Source organism: Ornithorhynchus anatinus, chromosome 7, assembly GCF_004115215.2.
Source record: "Ornithorhynchus anatinus isolate Pmale09 chromosome 7, mOrnAna1.pri.v4, whole genome shotgun sequence".
In the NCBI taxonomy this organism is placed as follows: domain Eukaryota; kingdom Metazoa; phylum Chordata; class Mammalia; order Monotremata; family Ornithorhynchidae; genus Ornithorhynchus; species Ornithorhynchus anatinus.
This window is the reverse complement of record NC_041734.1, coordinates 11880099-11900692: the sequence shown is the minus strand read 5'-3', so window position 1 is coordinate 11900692 and position 20594 is coordinate 11880099. Positions and strand designations below refer to the sequence as shown.

The 20594-nt window shown below is 40.4% G+C and overlaps 1 protein-coding gene across 3 annotated transcripts in view; it reads left to right on the top strand.

Moving 5' to 3' along the window:
• SNTG1 (syntrophin gamma 1) overlaps positions 1–18781 on the top strand; it is a 426064-nt gene extending 407283 nt beyond the window's left edge. For all 3 annotated transcript variants that reach the window (XM_039912673.1, XM_003428461.4, XM_039912672.1), the window contains one exon: positions 17869–18781. In XM_039912673.1, coding sequence (XP_039768607.1) covers positions 17869–18036 — 168 coding nt within the window. In that variant the 3' untranslated portion in view covers positions 18037–18781. The remainder of the gene's footprint in view (positions 1–17868) is intronic.
• Positions 18782–20594: the final 1813 nt, after the last annotated feature.

The following is a 20594-nucleotide window of genomic DNA, read 5'->3' as shown; positions in this document are numbered from 1 at the left end:
GTCCAATCTGATTAAATTGCACCTTCCCTAGTGCTTAGAACAGTGCTTGATGTATAGTAAGTGCTTAACAGATAGCATCATCATCATTATTACTATTTCTACTACAGCACTACTACTGATAAAGATTATTGCATTATCTTACCTGTCGTTTTGTTATCACCTATTCAATATAGCTGCATCCCAGACACAAAAATCTAATTTAATTATGGATAGGAAGTCATAAATCTTAAATGTCAGTGTTTCATCTGGTCATGGTTAAGGGATGTACTTTATTTTACAAGTTATAAATGACGGATGAAATGGAACAATCCGTCAATGGTATTTACTCTTTACTATATTCAGAGCACTGTACTAAGCAGTAGGGAGAGTACAATACCACAGAATTAATAGACACAGTCCCTGATATCAACTGTGGCCCTGATCTGATATGGTACCTGTTATCTGTACTTAATTCTTAATTGTTTTGCAACATTTCTTAAAATCTGGAGTTCAGTAATGGCAGCCGATAATAGCTTTGTCTACAATTTTTTGTTTACACATATGTTGGACAGCTAACTTATCATTACCATCAAATGATGTACATGAAAAGAACCTCCAAAGGGTCTGGTTGAAGGTTGGAAAGGGAATTCATTGCAGGGAAGGAAAGGACCCAAGACTACGTGACCCAGGATACAAAGCTAATAAGGTTTGCCTGCTTCCCAGAAGCTAATAAGGGCATTCTGGGAGGACTTCCTTGTCATAGGTGGAGGGTGACAGTGCTTTCTGGGTGGATCCGGAGAAGAGTTTAGATTCCGTAAGGGATTGTCCCAGAAAAAAAGACTTACTCTCTTTGCTGCTTTTGCCCCTAATGTTAGAAGTATCCCTCTCTGAGCCTGTTTTAGGTATCTGTGTCGTGGTTCAGTGTTTCATCACTCCTGATGTGCCTGTCTCCAATCCCTTCTCCCTACTTCAGCTCTTGGATAGTGAGTCTCCCAAGGGACAAAGACCAAGTCTAATTCCCACCAGTGAATTCTTAATAAATAATATTACTAATACTACTGGAAGACAAGTTCCTTCTTCCCTCAGACCCATTCTCTTCTCTTAGCTAATGAGGGTGGTTTGTTTTCTACTAATAATTATGTGTTTCGTTAAGCCCTCTTTATGGGTGAAGCACTGAACTAAGCATTGGTGTAGATAGAAGATAATCAGGTCCAGCACATGGGGCTCACAGTTTAAGTAAGGAGAACAGATATCTTAAACCCCATTTTAGAACAGTGGAGATTGAAGCCCAGAGAAGGGAAATGGCTTACCTAAGGTCACACAGAAGGCAAGTGTTCAGTGCTCTGCATGCTGTAAGTGCTCAATAAATTCAACTGAATGAAGTGGCAAAGCCGGGACTAAAACTCGGGTCCTTCAACTCCCAGGCCTCTGCTATTTCCTCTAGCTCATGCTGCTTTTAAATTTAAACTCATTTATTTTAAGAACAAGCATGCTTATTTCTAATGGGGGAAGAACTGAATTCTTTTTTTATAAGGAAAAACCTTCTATAAAAAAAATTGTGTGAGACTGCCCTGCTGTCATGTTATCTCTGAATTAACAAGCCTAAGGGATTAGGTGGGCACCTTGTAGAAATTAGGTTGATAGAAATGTGGTCACTTTGTGTAATGAATATGAACCCAACTGTATTTTTCTACACCTGAGTTTGAAATAACTGTCAAGTCTCATTAGTAATTAGAAAAATGATGGACAAATTAAATACACAAAGGATTGAAATTAGAAACATCACAGAGTTGAGTATCTAATCTCTTGAAAAATCAAGGACAAACCTTGTCAGGAATAAGTAGAATAATTTAACAAAAACACTGCCTGAGGGTTAAATTCACAAATAAGCCCTTACATTGTGTCATAAAGTACGGTCAGCCCAATTTTCATGAAATACACTCTTCTTCTTTGCCTGTACTCTGTTTTCCACAGGGAAGTTCAAAAAATAGATCTGAGTACAAGATTGAAAAGCAGTACCCATTGTTAGGAGAACATGTTTACCAACTCTGTTATATTCTCCCAAGCACTTAACATAGTGCTGTTTACACAGGAAGTGCTCAGTAAATATGATTGACTGATTGCTGTGTCTTTGCCCCTGACTTCTTGTTTAGATTTAGGTAAATCACATAACCTTGCTAAGTGTCTGTTTGTCTATGAAATGAACATAAAATCACCTTCTGCCCACCTCACATGGTAGTTGTGACACTCAAATAAGATTTAGAAAAATGTCTTAAGGATATAAGATTCGCTACAGAAAATAAAATGCATTTTGAATAATTTTCTGTTCTCACCGCTTACCTCCACCCCTCACATTCTTTCCTGCCTACCTCCAACATTTTCCCTTCTCTTCCATGTTCTAAAAAAAAAAAAAATCCTCTGGCTATTTGTCCTGACATGACGAAAAACAGTCTCCTGAGAAAGGAGGCAATGTGAGACCTGAAAAATGCCAAAACAAGTTCAGGGGAGTGAGAAACACAATTAGAATCCCATTGAACTGCATAGATCCAAGAGTAATGACTGTGACTTCTCTTGAGGGATGAATTAATCTTTGTCAGAACTAAAATGGAGCCATCATCTTCCAGTTTGTATTAAAAGGAGGCACTTTTCATTTTCCAGGAGACTTTGGTCTTTTGTTCATACAGGAGGAGGTTCTTAGTATTCCTACCCCCAAAAACTCACACTCTTTTGCTGTTGTTCTTGAAATGGTTGGTGGTTTTGAGTTTAAAGAAATAACACTGCTTGTGTTTTAGTTCCTGATCCTGTAAATACAGTTCCAAATACTAAAAGAATAGCAATAGTAATCAAATCCAAATCTTTGCAGGGGAAAGCTCATCATTTCTTAGACAACAATTAAACATCTCCAAATGAGGATTTCTATTTTTGCATGGTAGCTCAAGAAAAATCCAAACATGTTACTAAGGGATGAATTGTGCAAATAAAATACTGGGGAGAAATGTGCTGTAGCAACTCTTACAAAGGAAATTTATGAAAAAGTTCCAATTGGTTGGCAGTTCATAAGTAACTATTTGGAAAGAACTGTTAACCAAATATTCTAAAATTTCTGAGAAAGAAATGATAAATATCAAGGAAGGAAAACAGAATATATTCTGTAGCTAATCTTAGCTAAATCCACTCCATAGTATTAAGAGCTTGTTTAGTGACTTCCTATTTTGTCTAAAGCTCTAAGAATTTGGGCAACAAATGAAATAATAACAATAACAACTGCTAAGCACTTACTAGGTGCCAAGCATTATCCTAAGTGCTAGGGTAGACAAGTTAATGAGATCCACGTGAGGTTCACAGTCTAAGCAGGAGAACAAGTACTGAATCCCCATTTTTGCAGATGAAGGAACTGAGGCTCAAAGAATTTAAGTGGCTTTACCAAAGTCACACAACAGACCCATGGTGGAGCTGGGATTAGAACCCAAGACCTCTGACTCCCAGTTCCATGCTCTTTCCACTAGTCCAAGCTGTTCCTCCTAGGAGCAAAACAAATCCTTGCTAATGAGGAGTATATAATCCAATGGAGGAGAGAGTAGGCAAAACTGATAGATCACATCTTCATCTGTTGAATAATTCCCCAATTAAGCCCTTTTTCCCCCTACTCCCTCTTCCTATGTCACCTATGCACTTAGGATATGTACCCTTTAATCACTTGATATTCACCCCACCCTCAGCCCCAGAGGACTTATGTAAATATCTTTGATTTGTTACATTATTGTCCATCCCCTCCTGTAGACTTAAGATCCTTGTGGTCAAGGACCATGCCTGCTAACTCACTCCCAAGAGCTTAGTAGTGGGCTCTGAACACAGTACACACATAATAAGTATTATTACTTATTACCGCTACTACCTGCCAAAACTGGGGAACACCAGGGCAGGTCCACTGTTCCCCAAGTGTGCCTTCAACCCAGAGCAGGTACCTCTGAGGATCACAGCTTTACTTCTCCACTACATTGTAAGCTCCCTGAGGGCAGGGATCGTGTCTACCTACTCTACTGAACTGCACCCTCCCAAGCGCTTAATACAGTGCTCTGTGCCCATAGTAAGCGTTTACTGATAGAAGCCCACAACTGACCCATTGTAGAAACCAAACTATCGCCTTGTACGTCAGTCTCTCTTGGACTTACAGTGACCAACCCGGCTGTCTGGCTCCCCCCAAATTGCTACCAGCTCTCAAGCAGGATATGTACTTTGGACAGCCAACCTCTAGTGCTCAAATAACATTTGGATCAACAACCTGGCCCCCCTTCCATGCCTCTCCTTGTTCTGATGTCTCTGCACTTCTTTTCTATACCTAGGACAGTTAGGCAAGGAAGAACCTCTCTTTTGTAATGAACAAGCTGACACTACTCACTGAAAGATTAAAATTTCATTGAAGGAAAATCGAGCCACATTATTTATAGGTATACATGGGTGCTGATGTTAGAAATTGTTCCTTGGGTTTGCTGAATGTGCAGATATTGTCAGGATTTACTTTCACGGTTGCAAACGGCATGTAAGGACGGTTTAGAAAAGTTAGGAAGCTTAGAAAGAGCACCACTCTCGTTTTCCTTCCTCTAGCCAGCCATTTCTAAAAATCTGAGATAGAATGTGAAAAACAAGTCACTTGGTTTTTGTGTGAGTTTTTGTGTATTAATTGCATATGGCTATTTAAAATGAAATGCATCCCATATGCATAGGTGGTGTACTGAATAAACTCAACTGGCAGTTCTGCACACTCAGGGAAAATAATGGAGTTGCAAGATCCTATTTCATCATGCTCAAAAGCAAGGCACTTCAAAAGTTGAGTCATGAGGTGGAATAAAAAAAAATTAATACTGACCTGAAGGGATGTGGGTAGTAAATTAAGACTGAATTTAAACAGTGTAAGTGAGGAATGGGCTATATGTTTCACCAGGGCAATTGGGATTTTCTGTCTGAATGCTTAAAATGTTTCAATGTGTTAATTGTAGAAAGCTAAACAAATTATAATCTAGAAATGATCTATGTCAATTGAAGAAAACCCTATTGTGATCAGAGAAACTCACTGGGAAAGATTTTATCATCTATGGCCTTTCATTTCAAAGTAAAACATAGAAAGTGATTTTGAAGATGACATATGCTGAGCTCAAAGAACCTGGCTTTTTACCAAAACAAGGCATTTTACCGGACATAATTTAAGTTAAAGACCCTCAACATATCATGCAGCTTGTGTCCTAAAATATGCTAGTGGTTGTAGGAGAACCTCAAGATTTGTTACTTAAGACTGGGTGGAAGGTGCATTGTTTGCAACTGCTTGTTTTTTGGAAAGATTATAAGTGAGTTTAATTAATAAGATCCTTGAAGGTCAGGAATGAGATGAGTCTTGCTACTGTTATAGTCTCCCAAGTGCTTGGTGCACAGTAGGTGCTCAGTAAATGCAAAATCAAGTGAAATGGAGTCACTAAGTTAAAGCTCAACACCACAATTCTGATAAGAAAACAGCTTGATGCAAACACGAATGAATATATATACATCAGAAGGTCAATTCTGCTAACTTTTGAGGGGCATATAACTTAGAGCATGTGGAACTGTGCTATTAACTAGTGTCGATTTTCTATAACACTGTTGACTGTTCCATTCCAGCAAGGCTGAATTTATACATGTGGGGAAATGGAGCTCATTATGCAAGACACAATTCAAGGTTTCACATACAGTATATTGATTTTGCTTATTTTTTTATTCAGCTATTTCGTCTTGCTGGTCACTGAAACTGTCAACGAGTAACTGTGGTTACCCATGCTTACAATGTATGTAGAAAATACATACTGTCATGTATTTTATCCCACTGCCCAATCTTTGCCTACTGATTTGGCCCCCTGAAGTTTCCCAGGATCTTTGCTTAATGCCTCCCTGACGCTGACCTTTGGATGCGGTACAAGTTACGAATTGCAGCCAAAAAAAAAAGTCACTTGGAGGCATCATGTTTTAGAGTGTCTTTAAAAGGACAGCAATATTTTCTGCATCTGGGATGAGGGACCTTTAAAGACATTTCAGATATTTTAAAATAAAATCAGTTCTGGAAGGGCATGGATCAAAACGTATCATTTCACTTACTGACCTGTTAATTAGGTTTCCTCAGTCTGATTAGAAAATTAACTCTTCCTAGAGGGTCATTTCTGACAGAAAAAGGCAGACACATAAGCTGCAATCTTGACAAGTAACACCCTTTGCTTCTCTTTTGACTTTTTTGAGTTCCATGGCCAAGGCACCATGAGGGAGAAAATTTGAATTGATGAGGCTGAATGCCAAACAGGCAGTCTTAAGGCTTTCACTTGCTCCCCATACCTATCCTTGATCTGCTATTACCACATGCCAGTTTGAGGATAGGAATCATGTCTACTAATGCTACTGTACTCTTCTAAGAGTTTAGGTCAGTGCTCTGTCCACAGGAAGTACTCCCTGAATATTACTGACTGCTTGTAAAGGAAGAATCAGGATTGGTTGGAGGCAAAATTCTTTTTTTGACAGTGGCTACTTGTAATTTGTAGGTCTGTGATGGAACTGAAACTTTCAAAAACCCTTAAAAAAAGTGATAGGTTTCATCTTTCTGAGAAATGGTAAGAAAAAGGACAAATTTTCAAGGATTCATGAGCAGTTCTAGACTTCGGGTACGGCACACCAATGATATTGCAATGGCAAAATGTGTTGTGACATTTAGTGGCTTCATAACTATTCACCCACAATTTTAAAATGCTATCAAATCCTAATTATCTTACTCTCACCTTGCTTCCCCTCCCCTCTTCCCCAAATCTAGCTCTACTTCCAGACAGTTTCACAATCAGCTTGCAGAAATCTAAAGGGAAGAGCCCCTCATTCCCTTGGTAGTGATTTCTGGGCTGAGGCTCTGTACTCCCCCAGCATATTATTTGGGGCATTTTTCCTGCGATTAGGAGGTTTTTTTATATCTTATTATTATTTTTAATGGGCCCAAGAGAAGAGTGACATGAAACTGCAAATGGCCCTGCCAGGTAATGTTACTCCGTTTGTTTGATTATGCTACTGGAACCACCTAAGAGAAAGGGGCAAAATGTTTACTGGCAAGTTGACCACTGGACCTAGAGAAGTCCTGGAATTCAGATTTACATAACAAAATGCCTGAACTAATTAGGATGGAGGACCGTTCAGGCCATTGAATGTTAGATAGTCAGACAAAATTGGATTTGGTTATCTTGAAAAGGCCTAATTCTGTCAATTTAGTCAGTTTTCTTCTCAATGATTTGAATAAACCTCTATCTTTTTGGATAATTGAGGTCTGCATAATTGGTTTTCTGGGATGGGCCCTAAGGCGAGAGAACTAGACGGCATTAATCCAGCTGTCTGCTTCTAAGTGGTCACAGATGACAGCAAATTGGTATACACCCTTGAGCGGCTCCTGCTCAGGCAGACTCTGCTATAATACTGCCAGCTGGCAAAGTCAACTCCGAGAGGTGGGCAAGGATGACAAAGAACTGGGGACACTGCCTGTGCTCAAACTGTCCTGTGGCCTAGGGAAAAGAGCAAGGGCTGCTTGTCAGGGATCCAGGTTCAGGCCTCCCTTGTCATCTTGGGCAGCTCACAACTTCTCTGGGTCTCAATTTTCTTATCTGCAAAATGGGGATAAAGGATTGTGTGACAGGAGCTGTGACCAATCTGTCAGCCTTGGGTCTACCGCAGTGCTTAGCACTTGTAAGTGCTTCATAGATGTCATAATTATTAAGTGGCACAGGCAAGTGAGGAGAAAAAAAAACCCTACAGGTGCTTTTACACTAGCAAATTCTCTGAAAATGTTGTCGGCAAGGCCTTTCTCTAAATGTTGAATAGCTGTGTTGCACCAACCTAGCAGTGGCAGTTTATGGAGATCTAGTGTCAAACACCAGCAGTGCTGAAGGCCCCAGCAGAAGACAATAGGCATGTTTCCATGCCTAGAAAAGACACCTGGCCTAGTGGAAAGAACACGGGGTTGGGAGTGAGAGGACCTGCGTTCTAATCCCAGCTCCGTCACCTGTCTGCTTGTGTGATCTTAGGCAAGTCATTTCACTTCTCTGAGCCTCAGTTACCACATCTGTAAAATGGGAATTAAGACTGTGAGCCCCATGTAGGGCACGGACTGCAACCAACCCGGTTATCTTGGATCTACCCCAATGCTTAGTACAGTGCTGGCCCATAGTAAGCGCTTAATAAATACCACAATTATTATTATTCCCAGACAGCCTGTTTCCCAGGCCTCATAAGCCCCTACATGTTTTCTCACTTGAAAAATGTAAAGAGGATGGCACGAATATAGTAACAGCAGCTTATAAAGAACATTGCTAGGTCTTCCATATTTTCTAGTTTGACAGCAATAGTTTTCCCTGTTGTCTATGGGCAATTTTCTCTGGGTAAGGAAATTATAATGAATTTATGTCCAACTCAGCAGGATCAAACAAAGCAAAGGTACTAGAAATAGATATAAATCAGTACTGCATTTTAGTTTTTGATTCCTTAGCTCCACAAACTCCCATAGAACTAAACCTGTGAATAAAGCGGAATGAGTGGAAAGAGGCTGGCGCAACCGAGAATTGAGACAAAGGCCAAACCATAATAGGGGGAGGAAAAGGAAATAAGGGGAGGCAGAAAAAAAGGCAGAGAGAAGAGGGATCGGCAAAGGAGATGGGAATAGGGGTCTATAGTTTATTTAAGTTTCTATCTTCCCAACTGGAATAAGTAAGCTCCTTGAGGAGCATGGCCTAGTGTCAAGAGCACAGGCTTGGGAGTCAGAGGACATGGGTTCTAATCCCGGCTCCACCACTTGTCTTCTGTGTGATCCTGGGCAAGTCACTTTACTTCTCTGTGCCTCAGTTACCTCATCTGTAAAATGGGGATTAAGGCTGTACGCCCCACATGGGACAACCTGATTACTTTGTATTTACCCCGATGTTCAGCACATAGTAAGCACTTTACAAATACCATAATTGTTATCGAGGGCAGGGATCATGTCTACTAATTCTACCATACCTTCCCAAGCACTTAGTATAGTGTCCTGCTCAAAGTAAGTGCTCAGTACATTTGGTTAAATGATTGCTAGGAGGGAGAGGTGGGGCAGAGAGAGGAAAGGCTCACTCCAACGGGCCCCTACTCTGCCCACACAGGCACACAACACATTCACCTCCGGAAAGAGTTGTGTCCTCAGAAGTTGGTGTCCAGCATCACGAATGGTTGTGTAGCCTTTAAGAGGAAGTTGTAACTAATGCTGTGCCATCTTATCAGTCACTACCACTTCTGCCAGATTCCTGACACTGCCAGCTTTCTGCCCCAATTATGGCAGGAATACAAGAAGTGGCAGTGATGTGCATGGCAGTGGGAAAACCAGAGGGTTTCAAATACTGCTTCCTCTTTCCGCTCCTCTTCTCTGGTGGCACTAACTGTGACCTCGGCTTGCGACGAGCCAAACTTGCCATCTGTGGGTCTGTGTCTCAGGAATTTTTGTGGCTTTCCTATCTGATAAGGGACTTCTCCATTATTAATGCAGCCTTCAAAATATGAGAGTACCACAATTAAGCCCATCCAAAGATGTCTATCCCTAAATAGTAAAATTCAGCAGTAGACTTCTCAGCGAAAAACAAGGAACTTCAGCATCAAAGCTTTTGTTGTCTAGATCCAGCTAATATTATTTGATAGTACAAATCTAAATTAATGTAAAATATATTTTAATCCAGTACTCAACTGTGAGCCCATCTTCTAGACTGTGAGCACTTTGTTGGGTAGGGATTGTAAATTGTACTTTCCAAGCACTAAGTACAGTGTTCTGCACACAGTAAGCTCTCAATATGAATCAATAAATTAATATAATCAAATCAATGGGGGAGGGAGAACAGGTATTTAATCCCCATTTTACAGATGGAGAAACTGAGGCACAGAGATGGTAGGTGGCTTGCCCAAATGTCACATAGCAGAAAAGTGGTAGAGCCAGGATTAGAAGCTATGATTTGTGATTATCTATCTTGTGTTCTATTCACCACAGTTCTCCAACTTTACTATGTGTACAGCACAGTCCTAAACATGGTAGTAAGTGAGAATTAGGCAAGGTCCATGACCTTCCAGAAACTCACAATCTAAGAATAAAGCAGGGAGGGGAACAGGCAGCAGACATGTACAGAAAGATGAAACAAGAAAATTATTAAACCAACCTAACAGAAAAGGGCAGGGATAAAGATGAAAAATCAAGACAAAATGAGTGACAGGATAATGTGGCCAGAGGAGCAGTGTTTCAGCCTCTAACAGTTACAGCCCACAGCCAGAGTAATAATAGCTAAAATATTGTAGGTCATTTTTTGATCTATAGAAACCCCAGTCATATTTTTATAATTTCCCAGTATAGTCTTTTCTGTTAGCAAATATTATTACTATTAATATTATTATAGTTTTGATATATCACATATACATGTGATCTGATGGAATGATGGGGGAAACATTTTTTATGATTTTTTTACATGCTTACTATATGTCCAACTCTGTTCTAAGCACTGGGGTAGGTACAAGTTATTTAGGTCAGACACAGTCCCTGTCCTGCATGGGGCTCACAGTCTAAGTAGGAGGGAGAAGGTTTCCCCATTTTACAGTTGACGAAACTCAGGCACAGAGAAGTCAAGTGACTTGCCTAAGGTCACACAGCAAGCAATTAGAAGAACTGGGATTAGAATTCAAGTCCTTCTGAATCCCAGGCCCATACACTCTCCACTACATCACACTGCACTTAGAAGAGTGCGTGACACATAGTAATAAGCCCTTAAATACCATAATTATAGAGAAGCTGCATAGCCTAGAGGATAGCGCTGAGGCCTGGGAGTCAGAAGGTCATGGATTCCAATCCTGGCTCCACCATTTGTCTGTTGTGTGACCTTGGGCAAGTCATTTCACTTCTCTGTGCCTTAGTTATTTCATCTGTAAAATGGGGATTGAGACTCTGAGCTCAAGGTGGAGAGAGACTGTGTCCAACCCAATTTGCTTGTATCCATCCCAGTGCTCAGTACAGTCCCTGAAACATAGTAAGTCCTTAAAAAATACCACAAAAATACCACAATTATAATTACATAAATTATTTAAAGACTCTATTGGTCTGTACTTTTCCAAATGCTTAATAAAATGCTCTACACAAAGTAAGGCCTTAATATAGTTAAATACAATTAAAACTTGAAGTACAACCAGCTTTAGGAGGCTTTTTTATTTTCTGTAATTATCTTGAATTTCTCTTGCTGTGATGCTCTGAATATTTTAGAACTATCCTCTCCCTAACTCTTTATTTCCCACTGAAACAGGGGTTGATAAAACACAAACCATTGGATAACACGGGTGTTTCCAGGAATGCCAGATTGTTGTTGGAGACATTAGTGGAGTCATCAAGCCAAACTGCAAAAATATTTACCAACCTATGAAATTTGCATTGACCCCTGACAACTCTCCCCAGACTAGCCACTTTTTTTCCTCTATCACCATTTCACTAGGCCAAAAGACTGATAGAACATAGAAAATTCACTCACACATGCACAAAAAATATCTAAAAACTAAGTTCCATAGAACTGAGAGAAGTTCAGGGAACTTGGATTTCCTCTAGGTTTCACTGCCTGCTGTATTTCAGCTTTAATAATAGTAAATAATTCCCTTTTTACATAAGGCATAAGTAGGGGAAAACCCACAACAACACAACAATTTCTCCACAGATTTATACCTCATGTATTTATTTATATTTCTGCATGGTCAGAAAGTGAGGGCAAAATGGAAACAATTGCTCATAAGGAAATAGTTATGTATTTTTTTTTTAAATGGCAAATGTTTTCTTGTTCTTCAATTTTCTGAATGCCTTTAGCCTCAGAAGGGATTTAAAGATAATTGAAACACAAAAACAGAGAAGTTTATCCAGTTTAAGTCAAATTGATCCAATTTAAAATAATTTTCTAACTTTTTGTTGTCAGTTTAGTCAAAGACTTAAAGGCATTTACATTAATGCCAGTATGTTTAGTTTCTCCAGCACTGATTTTATATTCTGGTGGAATATGTGATATTACCCCTCTGTTAATGTTACTTTTGCTAAAGAAATCTGTTTTCCAACTGAAAATGTTGAGCAGTAGCAACTTTTCAAATTCAGTCTTCACCCTTCTCGCACAGATGACTTAAGTTTTATATGTGTAAGAATGGAGGGAGAAAATTCATAAATTACTCTAGAATGTAAGATCACTGTGGGCAGGGAATGTGTCTCATATTATTGTATTGTACTCTCCAAAGCGCTTAGTACAGTGCTCTGTACACAGTAAGTGCTCAATAAATGACTGACTGACTGACAATACTACCATAATTATATTAAGCTGCTAAAACCTTAGTTTATTGTAAGCCTGACAAGGAAATACTTTACGATAAGGATTATTCAAATATTATAGGTTTATTTATATACTGAGCAGATGTTTTTCTTTCTGGTGATGGTAAGGCAATGGTAGACTTTCTGGATCTTAACATTAAATCACTCTATGCAGCATACTGCCTAATTAACTGCACACTGGTGAAGCAAAGAGATCCTGGAGCAAAATCCCTGGGCATCCCACAAACTATTTCCATTACTGAATTTGATTTATCTGTGTAGAGAAACTGTTAAAAAGGGAGGTTATGTGGTTTACTCTAAACCGACAAGAAGCTGATGGAAAATTGGAGATTTGTGACTTCTATTAATTCCATTTTATAAAGATGAGGCAAGGAATAAGGAAAATAATTTTGCCCTTTTTTGTTCGTTTTAAACCTCAGACCTGCAGCTGGCTAGGTTTTACGTGTTCCCCCTGGAGCCATGTCTCTATCTTATTGTCACCTCACACTCAACATGTCGAAAACTCACACCTCATCTTCCCATCCAAACCCTCTCTCTTCCCCATGACTTTCCTCCACTTGAGACAACACCACCTCATTCGTGGTTCACAAGACTGCAGGCTTGGCATTAACTCAATTAACGTATTGACTCATCTAGACTGTAAACTCATCCTCTGGTCTGATTAGCTCATTGTGGGCAGGGAACATGTCTTTCAATTCTACTAAATTGTACTCTCCGAAGTGCTTAGTACAGTTCTTTGCACACAGTAAGCATCCGATAAATGAATACGATTGGTTGATTATCTCTCAACTTCAAACAGTATAATCAGTTAGTTGCCAAATCCTGCTGATTCTACCTTCAAACCTCCAGAACCCGCCCCTAGCTCTCCTCCAAATAGCTATCCTGCTGGTCCAAGCATTTGTCATATTCTGCCTTGACTACTGCATCAGCCTCTTCTCTGACCCCCCTGCCTTCTGTCTCTCCACTCTCCAATCCATACCGTGCTGCCTTTTCCTTTTTTGTTTCATTTTTCATGGTATTTGTTAAGACTTGGGGTAGATACAAGTGAATTAGGTTGGACACAGTTCCTGTCCCGCATGGAGCTCACAGTCCAAGTATGAGGGAGAACAGGAGAACTGAGAAGTTAAGTGACATGCCCAAGGTCGCATAGGAAGCAACTTTCAGAACCGGATTAGAACCCAGGCCCTTTGACTCTAGACTATAAACTCGTTATGAACAGGGAATGTGTCTGTCATATTGTGTTCTCCCAGGAGTTTAGTACAGAGCTCTGCACACAGTAAGCACTCAATAAATGTGATTGAATGAATGAATGACTCCCAGGTCCAGACTCTTTCCACTAGGCCACGCTGCCCTTTTTCCAGAGTGGACAGCCAGCTGCCCTCACTGCCTCCTACTGCTCCACAAGCTGATATAGAGCAGAGCCTGGAGCAGTTGGAACACAGTGGTAATGGGCTGAGACTAAATCCTCCCCTACAAGCCTTGGGCCCCCACAATGTTAGCAGTAGTATTTACTGAGCACTTACTGTGTGCTCAATAAGTGCTTGGGGATGCACAATGGAAGCACTTAGAAAAACCAAGTACTTAGCAGTGTATGCTTGAGAGGACAGGCAACCTGCCCTAGAAGAATTTACAATCTAATGGACTAAGTGCTCCAGATCCCACAACTCACTAGGGAGGTTTCTGGCTCTTTCTTCTAAACCGGCTTTGGGAAATCAGAGATGGAGGCCAGAAAGAGGATTTTTTTTTTTAACCAGATAAAAGCTAGTTCAACACGCCAGTGCTTAGTACTGTGACTGGAACATAGTAAGCACTAAACAGAAACCATTATTATTACCATGAAAGTTGATGTTTCAAATATTGGTCTGGTTGTGCATTTTTTTCCCTGTTTTTCTTTGACTTGATTCTTTTTAAACGGAAACCCTTCTGCAGAGTACATTTTCATTCTACAATGTATATATTTTCAATTTTTTTCAGTTTAAATAAGAGGAAGTCTATGGTGAGATTGTTTCAGAACTTGTAATAATAATAATAATAATAATGATGATGTTGGTATTTGTTAAGTGCTTACTATGTGCAGAGCACTGTTCTAAGCGCTCGGGTAGACACAGGGTAATCAGGTTGTCCCACGCGAGGCTCACGTCTTCATCCCCATTTTACAGATGAGGTAACTGCGGCACAGAGAAGTTAAGTGACTTGCCCACAGTCACACAGCTGACAAGTGGCAGAGCTAGGATTCGAACGCATGACATGTGTTCATGCCCAGTTTCACTTCTAACAAAGCAGGCTCCAGCTAAAAAGGAACCAAACCTAAACTGTTTCTATTGGAGAACCACCATTTTATTTATATTAATGTCTCTCTCTCCCCCTCCAGACTGTAAGCTCATTGTGGGCAGGGAATGTGTCTGTTTACTATTATACTGTACTCTCCCAAACACCTAGTACAGTGCTCTGCACACAGCACTCAATAAATAGAATTGAATGAATCTAATGAGAGCAGCCTGCTCCCCTGCCTCCTCCACTTTCGCTACTTGTAGGATTCAGGCATCAAAGAGGAAGAGATTTGCATTTTGCGGCTGCCATGCTAACCGCTGAACTGCCCACTCCCACGTATGCCCAAAGGCTGCTGTGGGTGCCAGCGGGGACATGCCCTGATCAGAGACTCTGCATAAACCTCACTTCCCCACTTCTCTCTACAACCGTTCTTAGATTTACCACATTACACTCCCCCCTTGCACAAAGGGAATGGATTTTTTCATCATATGAAGATTGCTGGTGATTTTAACTACTTTTATTAGAAAGGAAAATCTCTCTCTATGTTCAAATATACATATATAAATGTACACAGGTACACAAATATATGTATACATATGTTCATGGACCAAGTGGGCAAGAATCTCTGTCAAAGGCACTAGCACCAATAGATACAATTTCATTAACAGTAGTGTTGTCTTTGAGGTGAACAACTCTTATAGACTCAGAATTGGAAAATCTATTTTAAAATATATTTCTAGGAGAGTATGAGAAACAATAAGATGTAGAACATTGAAATGTCGTTTTTGCAAATGGCAAGACAATTGACGCAAGTTCTAAAATGCGTAAAAAGGAAAGGACCTGCTTCCTGATACAATATGAAATTCACATTTTGTTTGATTTATTTAATGCAGTCATGAGTGTATTGTATTTAGAGCAACCTTGAAAAAAGAATCAAATGAATCACCTCTGTTTTTAACTACCAGAAGCGAAGATATGTTGGAATATGGGCTATGCTACTTCATGCAATAACTTGACAATGGCATTTGAAGAATAGCTTGCGAAAGGGACTGCTTCACTTCTGGAAAGTGAAAAATAGTTTATTTTTATGATGGTGTAAAATGCATGGTAATGAATGGCAGACATGTTTTAATTACAAGGTTTTTTGTGTGTTTTTTTTAAAACTCAGTGAGAAAAATGCCAGTTATTGTGTATGACTGATCCTAGTCATGAAGTCTTCCTCCCATTTAGCCTGTTCATCATTGCCGGAGTAGAGACTAGATGGCAGTTTTGAACTGCCTATGTAACCAAGTGCACATTTAGTCACAACAGAGTGAAAGGGATTCTGGTTAGATTTTTGGAATCTGATATTTTCAGTCATTTGAAGGACAGAAGGTCTGATCTTTTTTGGTAAGAAAATCATTAAATTGGTGTTCCTTAATCGCTTTGTACGCTTGTCACATCTAAAGCATGTAATTACGAGGTGTTTACCACTACTATACCACCACCACCACCATGAAGTTTCCTTGACTCAAGACAGGCACCCCAAGACAATCTGCGGTTCAATGTCACTAGGCTGGGATATAGTTATCTTACCTGAGGCCTTTTCAAGCCCAAGTGCATGGAACTTTCAAAGCACAATGTGTACAGGTTGTTCAATGATATAAAAGCATTTTGCTAAAAACTCAACAGAAATTAGGGAATGAGGAAAACAAAACAGAAAGAACAAAGCACTCAACAGATGCCACCTGTAAGTGGTTCCATAAGGACAAAGAAACAAAAACTAATTCCACTAAGAAACAAACACTAATTCCCCTGGGCTCAACAGACTCAAAAGGGTTTCAGAATCCATATGGGCTTCTGATGTCCTCTCTCCCCTCTCCTGTCTGAGTTATGCTAAATAGCTTGGGATTTCTCCAGCCTTCTCCACAAGAGAATGCTGACCTCCTGCCTATTCTGCCCAATTTCTATCAGTTTTGCATGCACTTCTTTGGAGGTCAGAGATGCCCTTCTTCTGGGACAGCTTGAATCTCAGGGCCAGAAATTTTGCCTGGGTTCACCTCAAGTGAGAGAGAGAGCTTCCCAGCTGTATCCCACCTGGAAAATTAGTTACCCTAGCATCTCCTCTATTCCTAGCCAGGAAGCCCTGATGAAATAACCTAACCTCAGGGCTACCACATCAGCAGCCATTTCACTTTGACCTGACTCAATTTCAAGCCAAAAGGAAAAAAATGAACCAAAGAAGAGCTCATGTATGCACACGTGTAAGCATGTGCACACACACACTCACACACACCACACACATATACACATGCATTTCTAGGCCACATTTTTAAAAACTCCATACAGCATTTCATGATCAATTTCCAAACTTTCTGGAAAAGATTTTCACAGTGGAAAAAAACCTGTTTATGATTTGACTGTTCCCAGGACAAGTCTGGGTTTTGGCACCAGGATAGCATTAGTAGGGATGACCTTGGGAGACAGAAATCGATGTTTTTAGAGCAATGTACCGCTATACTTAAACAGGTGAAAATGACTGCAATGCAGTCTAGCAATTCAGTGGGCCCCCAGGCCAGGTCAGCTGTCAGTATAGGTGGCCCCAGATCAGTCCTCAGAACCAGGGAAGGGTGAAAGGGCCTTACAGATTGGGAGAGATTTTAGGCAAGGATCAGAGGCTCATGCAAACTGTTCCTGAATGAAGCTTGTGACCGCTTTTTCTTGAGGGAGAAAAAGCAGGTTACAGTTCTGTGGAGAAGAGTTTTGTTTAACCAAAGAAAACTTCCTCCCATTAGTCTATGTTCTTTGTGGTCAGGGATTTCTACTCATTCTTTTGTACTCTCTCAAGTACTTACCATAGTGCTCTGCACTCAGTAGGCACTAAATATAAACCATTACAGCAGAGACAAGCTTCTATCTTCAAATCTCCAGAATCCACCATTTCCTCTCCATCCAAATAGCACGTCATGACCACATGTCATATTCTGCCTAGACTACTAGATCAGCCTCCTCACTGACCTCCCTGCCTCCAACCTGCAAGTGGTAAATTAGGTTAAATTTCTTATATGCAGAACTGCTCAATGCCCAAGGTTTAGGAACATATGTCTCTCACTGACAGACCAGCATCTAGATCAATAACTTTACTGAAAATACAAAACCAAAGGAATATTGGCTAATGGATCGACCCAAATCATTTCTTTCCAACATCTTTCTTGGATCTCATTTCTTTTTGCTTTCCTTTTCAGGAGTTGGAGTTCTCCAATCTGTTTGCTGTTCTCCATTGTATCCATTCATTCTTTGCTGCCAAAGTGGCCTGTTTGGACCCACTGTATTTAGGCAGTCAGGCCACTACTTCTGCCTCTGCAAGTTCCACGTCTGCTGCTCCCGGCAAAGTGGTCAAGTATACCACCTGATGTCCCACGGACCAGCCCCTAATCCGAGTGCACTGCGGTGGAACAGTATTCTTTAGCCTCGGACCCTGGAAGAACCACAGACAAACCAATCCAGAAAGGCACATCAGATCACCACTTCAACAGAAAGGTCCTATGGGAGCATAAATTTTTCTCTATTCCACAGCACGTCAGTCAGTAGCCTGAGCTGGAACCCACTAATCCGATGGATGTGCTTTATAGAATGATCTATTTCTACCAAAAGCGGAGGCAAAAGAATAAGTGATTTCGTGAAGCACTTAAGTATTCAATCAGACTTTTACCTTCCCGTAGGAAAACTCAAAATCGGATGGTCATTTTCTGGGTTCAGATTATTTTATATGACAATACCCAAGGCATTGGATCTGAACTGACATTCTACCACTGCATTATAAATGACATTAAAGCAAGCAAGAGACGGACGGAGCAGTAAGGAGACTAGCATGAAAAGACATTTGTATAAATATCTCCTCCAAGAAGAAAGCACTTTAATCATTGATGTAAATTTTTACCCCTTCTCCAGAGTGTCCTCCTGGTAACCTGCTATTGTTGTTTATTTTGTTGTTAGTCATGATAATAATTGTACAGTGTAGCCATACTGGCCTAGCACAGAGTCATCTCTCATCTTGGACCACCAATATTCAACTCTGCAGGCCCAGAACCTCATATGAATTGAAAATGCCAAGAATGTGCTATTTTAATTGTGAATGCCATAAATGAATTGCCTCAGTATAGTGTTTTTCTTTGTTCATAGGGTCATTTAGGGGAAATCATTTTATTCCAGAAGAGTGTGCTCATTCACCAAGCCAATGTAGTGATGGCTCTTCGAGAGGGAGCGTCCCTTAGAATAACCTTCTTAGGGGTGGAGGAAGCAGAAGTCTGAGAACCCGCACCTTATAAATCAGGTTCTCAAATGACCCTCGAAAGCCACCTCAGAATTAAGGGTCTCTGAGAGTTAAGAGTACTGTTCCTTCTACAATTTCATTCTAAATCAGAAAATGGGAACAGGGTAAATTGTGAAGATAGAATAGCATCATCACTCATCCCCTCTCCCCCTTTGCAAATCCCAGGATTTGCATAGTGCCAGACCATTCACTGTTGTGCCATCTTGGGTGTCTTTTCTCACAATGAATGTAAATCTGGAGGAGCTGTAAATTTGGAACCCCTGAAGATGCAGAAGCACTAACCAGACTCCAAAGATGCCCTATTTGAATATTACACCATATTGAACCTGACTTTAATATATACATCACATGAATGACTAGGGACAGAATTTGAATTCTTTTTTTCAAATTATTTTGCACCTAAACATATTTGTGAAGATGAGCAAATGCATATCTAGTGTAGGCTTGTGTGTAAATTAAAAATATTTTTTGAACAGGAGCAACTAAAAGTAGTGTTGATAAACAGAGAGCACATGTGAATTGTATTGCCTCCACTGTTGCCAAGCAATAAGTATTTCCGTTCCAAAATGAAGAAAGTTATTACATTGGTGCTTGCCTTTTCCACCAAACGCAAGCTAGAAACAGTGGTAATTTCCAAAATCCAACAAAATCTGTAAAATAAGAAAAAAGGGTAATCTGCTATGAATCACTACATTTTCCTACCATACTTTTTATTATGGGATGTTATGGGCCAAGTTCGAGCAGTGTCTATTTTAGTAAGTGTGAGGATCTTTTTAACCCCTTTGCCTTAGCTCCTATATAGATTAGATCTACTATTTCTCCAGGTATGTTTAAAATTTAAGTTTAAATTGCTATTCATGGATAAATATTGTGGTTTAAAGGATTCACTTGATTACAAGATGTTTAGCTTAAAACATCTGCCGCAGGTGTGCACCGTGCTACGTGCTTGGGACAAACAGAATAATAGCGAAATCCATTCACTCCCCACAAGCAGCTTCCTCTCTCTTAGGGGAGAGGAATAATGATATAAAATGTCCTCAGAAAAACTCTGATTGCAGTGAATTTGTAGAGATGACCTCTCCAGTAACCGCCTAGGCTTTGTATGATGTTGAGCATAGGGTTTCTCAAATTAACTGTAGTGACCCCTTGGGTGCCATGTTAGAATTCCACAGTGGAGGATGCCAGACACTGAGCGGGACGCTTTGAACATCTCTCAGACATAATATTAATAATAATGTTGGTATTTGTTAAGCGCTTACTATGTGCAGAGCACTGTTCTAAGCGCTGGGGTAAACACAGGGGAATCAGGTTGTCCCACGTGGGGCTCACAGTCTTAATCCCCATTTTACAGATGAGGGAACTGAGGCACAGAGAAGTTAAGTGACTTGCCCACAGTCACACAGCTGACAAGTGGCAGAGCTGGGATTCGAACTCATGAGCCCTGACTCCAAAGCCCGTGCTCTTTCCACTGGCTTTGGATGATGACTTGGAGACATCGTGGGGGGGGCGGGGGGTGTCAAATAATGCAGAAAATTTTGCCCTCGCCCCCTGCCCCCAACCTGCTCTTCCCCACCGTTTCAAAGTTTAGGCTCTATGGCAATGTCTAAAGGCAGACACTGTTTTTGTAAAGGTGGGGGG